The 3,771-nt window shown below is 58.9% G+C and overlaps 2 protein-coding genes across 2 annotated transcripts in view; both read left to right on the top strand.

Moving 5' to 3' along the window:
- The window catches only part of F751_3127 (Dynamin-like protein C), a gene marked incomplete at both ends in the record, with an annotated part of 5,265 nt that extends 4,493 nt beyond the window's left edge, over nt 1-772 (top strand). The window contains 2 exons of the mRNA XM_011398995.1: nt 217-379; nt 663-772. Coding sequence (XP_011397297.1) covers nt 217-379; nt 663-772 — 273 coding nt within the window. The remainder of the gene's footprint in view (nt 1-216; nt 380-662) is intronic.
- A 1,532-nt stretch (nt 773-2,304) lies between these two features.
- The window catches only part of F751_3129 (DNA ligase 4), a gene marked incomplete at both ends in the record, with an annotated part of 6,083 nt that continues 4,616 nt past the window's right edge, over nt 2,305-3,771 (top strand). Inside the window, 5 exons of the mRNA XM_011398997.1 lie at nt 2,305-2,361; nt 2,594-2,722; nt 2,862-2,991; nt 3,124-3,449; nt 3,616-3,736. Coding sequence (XP_011397299.1) covers nt 2,305-2,361; nt 2,594-2,722; nt 2,862-2,991; nt 3,124-3,449; nt 3,616-3,736 — 763 coding nt within the window. The remainder of the gene's footprint in view (nt 2,362-2,593; nt 2,723-2,861; nt 2,992-3,123; nt 3,450-3,615; nt 3,737-3,771) is intronic.

Here is a 3,771-nt window from a genome sequence, read left to right on the forward strand (position 1 = left end):
GGAGTTTGAGGGCTGCACAGGATGCCTTCTGACGATGCACGGTGGACAAGACCACTTGAATCGGTCAGTGCGCTTCAGTGTCATGAAGAATATGATGGCCACAGGATGGCTGGGAGCCTGACACCCGTGCGCGGTGCCTTAGCCAGGCTGAAGTGTTCGTCAGCACACCAACAACCCCCCCCCGCCATCCGGTACCAATTCTCTCGCCCACCATAGGTTGCCGTGCGGTTCAGGCGGGTGTGCGCGGCTGTGGCGAGCGGCTCCCTCCCCACCAGCCTGCAGACCTGCCTGCTGAGCACGCTGCGTGAGGGCGTGCTGCCCCACCTCCTGCAGGAAGTCTGCGGGACCCCTGACGCCGAATGCATGGCCCTGTTCCAGGGTGGGCTACCGGGGGATGGAGGGGCGGCGGGTGGCTCGCGGCGACGCAGGCATGGGCTGGGTGGGTGGCTGGAGTGTGTCACTGTGCAGTGGAGGAGGTCGTGGCTCCGGCTCTGGATGGACGCTCACTGTGCCATGTGGGTGTGACGAGCCAGCCTGGCTGCAGCACCACACCCTGCTCGGCCCTCGCACTCAGTCTTCAGCTGCGTTCCGTGAGTGCTCGCGTTGCCCGACGGGCAGCCCCACACCAGAGCCGACCATCCATCCCCCTGCCCACCCCGCAGACCCGGCAGAGGTGGCAGCGCTGCGGGAGAGGCGGGAGGCCGCCGAGCGCAGGGCCGAAGGCCTGGTGCGCTGCAGGGACGAGTTCAGCGAGCTGGTGGCCTGCCTGTGAGAGCGCTCGCCGACGTGCAATGGCACGGTCCTGTGGAGTGTGGGCTCTGTCTGCCCTCCCTTGCGTGGCACATCCCAAGCAGTCGGATGCGTCTGGCTGCCCTGGGGTCACTGCCCTAGCACCCCTGACCGGCATGCAGGGGGATTCTGAGCATACATCTCCACCGGGTAGCTTCCCTCTCTGCTGCCATCTGTAACACTGGAAAGCGTGCCGGATGAGGGTTTCACGGTCACCTGCAAGGAAGCTGAGTACTGCTGGCCCAGCCGTGAGGCCCATGTCTTGGCCCTTGGGATTGCTTCGCAGCGCGCCTGCGCCCTGGGTTCCGGAATGTGACCGATGGGGCTGTCCTCTGACCCATACATCAGCCCCTGTCGATGCCATCAACACAACCCATACTAGATGATGTGAACTCATGTTTTAGTCCTTGGGATGGCGAGTCGTCGTCCCGAGGCGGTGCAGCCATCGGACCTCTCCTTCGACACCCTGTGCAGCCTGTTCGACATCCTGACGAACAGTGCCAACTCAAAGACCAAGAGCGCCGCAAACAGGCGCAAAATTATCGATAAATTTATCGACACTTGCGTCGCGCGGGCTGGTGGTCAGGCCTTTTGTCTTTTCCGGCTGTGCATCCCGGCGGTGAGTCGCTTGGTTGACACATGGGACGCCCACCTGTCTCTGTATATTCCCCTCGATCGCATACTGAAGGGCCATGAGATCAAATCTTGGGCATCTTCTTTACAAGTCATGTAGGACATGTTCGGCATTCCTTTTATTCCCTGTGCAGCTCCATTACCTTGCTGACATAATACAGTGCATTCCCATGCAGTTGGATGCAGAGCGAGGAAATTACAGGCTGCAGGAGGGAAAGCTGGTGGATGTGTTCATCAAAGCTTGTGGGGTGGCCAGGGATGGCTCCGTCGCCAAGGCTGCAAAGGGCTGGAAGAAACCGGGGGTGAAAGGCGTGGGCATCTTTGCGCGAGTCATGGAGGAGGTGCGTCTGGTGTCCTGGTGTGGAGAAGTAATCACAGTTCCATTGTAGTAGGCGAGTGAGGGATCTTAGAGGTTTGAGTTCAGATTTATTGCTTCCAAGGCCATTCTGGATTTTGTCAGACACGTCATTTGATTGAGGCAATCAGTCATGATAGCCATGCCTTCCAGGATAGCTGCAACTCCTTCCCCGACCCGAATACCCCAATCCTGCAGCACTTTTTCTCTTCTTACTGTGAGAGAACGCATGGAACTCCGGGCGCAAAGGACCTAAAGATCCGTCAAGTGAACGAGAAGCTGGATGCCATGGTAGCATGCGCAGGTGAGAGGGGAAATAGGAGTCGAATAGTTCATGTTTTTCCTCATGATTGGAAGTTGAGACATGAACTGATTGCTGGAGATGCTACAGCATCTGAGCCTCACAGCCCTGCTAAAATCTTGTGCATTGCCAGCGCTTCCAGATCCATTCTCAGCAGTGCCCCACTGAGGTGCTTTGCGCAGGCAGAACGAATGGCCAGGCGGAGATAGTGAGATGGTTATTCACCATGACCACCCCTAAGCAGATGTTCTGGCTGACTCAGATCCTCCTGAAGAACCTCAGGGTATGGCGTACTATCGTAGCCTGGTGCTTTGGAGTGGGGTACTGGTCATCCTTTTTCGGACTGAAGAAACCAGCATGCAGTGAGCAGACCTATACATGTTCGCACATTTAGCTCAAACCATGGTGCTCAGAGACTTTCAAAGAGCAGTGTCTGCATGCACTGAGTTTCAGCAAAGTATCTAACACTTGTGGGCACCCTTGCAACCTCTTCATCCCGCACCTCCCCTCCCCAGATCAACATGAGCGAGACCACGCTGTTCAAGGCATGGCACCCAGATGCTGTCGAGTACTATAATAAGTGTGGCGCCAGCCTCCGAGCTGTTTTCAACACCATGATAGATCCCAGCACCCACTTTGACACGGTGAGGACGAGCCCAACGAGCATCTGGTGGCCAGCTCCGGAGACCTGTTTCGTGACCTCAGGTCTGGACCCTTTGGATTGCGAGGCATGGGGAAACCTTGCAATCACCCACACCTACGCCCCCTCTCACTCCTGTGCAGGGCATCATTCCCGGCAGGGCGGTCCGGCCACAGCTGGCCTTGGGCACGGGCTCAGTGGAGTATGCCTTCAAGCGCATGCAGACCAAGCAGGGGCTTGCACGGCCCTTTCTCCTGGAGACCAAGTTTGACGGTGCGGCGGCTGGAACAGGGGGAAGGAACAGGAACCGACTCGTGCCCAATGCCCAGATTTTGTATCTGCTGAAGATCCCTCCCAAAGTAATGACTAAAACGCATCTATGACTCTCCATTCCGCGCTTTCCAGGCGAACGCATCCAAGTGCACCGTGATGGTAATGGCGTGTACTCCTACTTCTCGCGCCGCGGCATCGAGCACGGCCAGCACAGCCGGTACAGCGCGTTTGACCCCGTGCTGCGCCGCCAGCTGCCGGGCCAGGCGCGCTTCATCCTGGACGGGGAGATGGTGGTCTGGAACAGGAAGAAAGGACGATTCGAGCCTTTTGGGGGCCTGAAGACGGTCATGCACGCTGCAGGGCGGCGTTCGCGCCCCGGCGAGCAGCTGGAGGTCATGGACCTGGAGGGGCTGGGTCTGGAGGAGAGCGACCCGACGTACTCCCCACCCCGGATCAAGGTGGAGTTGGCAGAGGGTTCTGGCTGTTGGCCCGAGGGCAGGTTGATCTGGGCTTGTTCCTCCCAGGGCCTGACTGCCAGCTGCGGAAACACATGCTTGGATTTGATGTGGAAAGCATGACCCACGCTCACGGAGCACCAGCCTCTGCCCCTCAACACCACACCAGGATGTGGAGCTGGTGTACATCGCGTTCGACATTGTGTACCTCGACGACCGACCCACCACCCACCTAGCGCTGAGGGAGAGGCACCGCCTGCTGGCAGCTCTGCTGCAGTCACGCGACGCCGGTGAGTTGCTTTGCTGGTGGCAGGGGAAGGGGGGG

Source organism: Auxenochlorella protothecoides (genome assembly GCF_000733215.1).
Source record: "Auxenochlorella protothecoides strain 0710 unplaced genomic scaffold scaffold33, whole genome shotgun sequence".
Lineage (NCBI taxonomy): Eukaryota > Viridiplantae > Chlorophyta > Trebouxiophyceae > Chlorellales > Chlorellaceae > Auxenochlorella > Auxenochlorella protothecoides.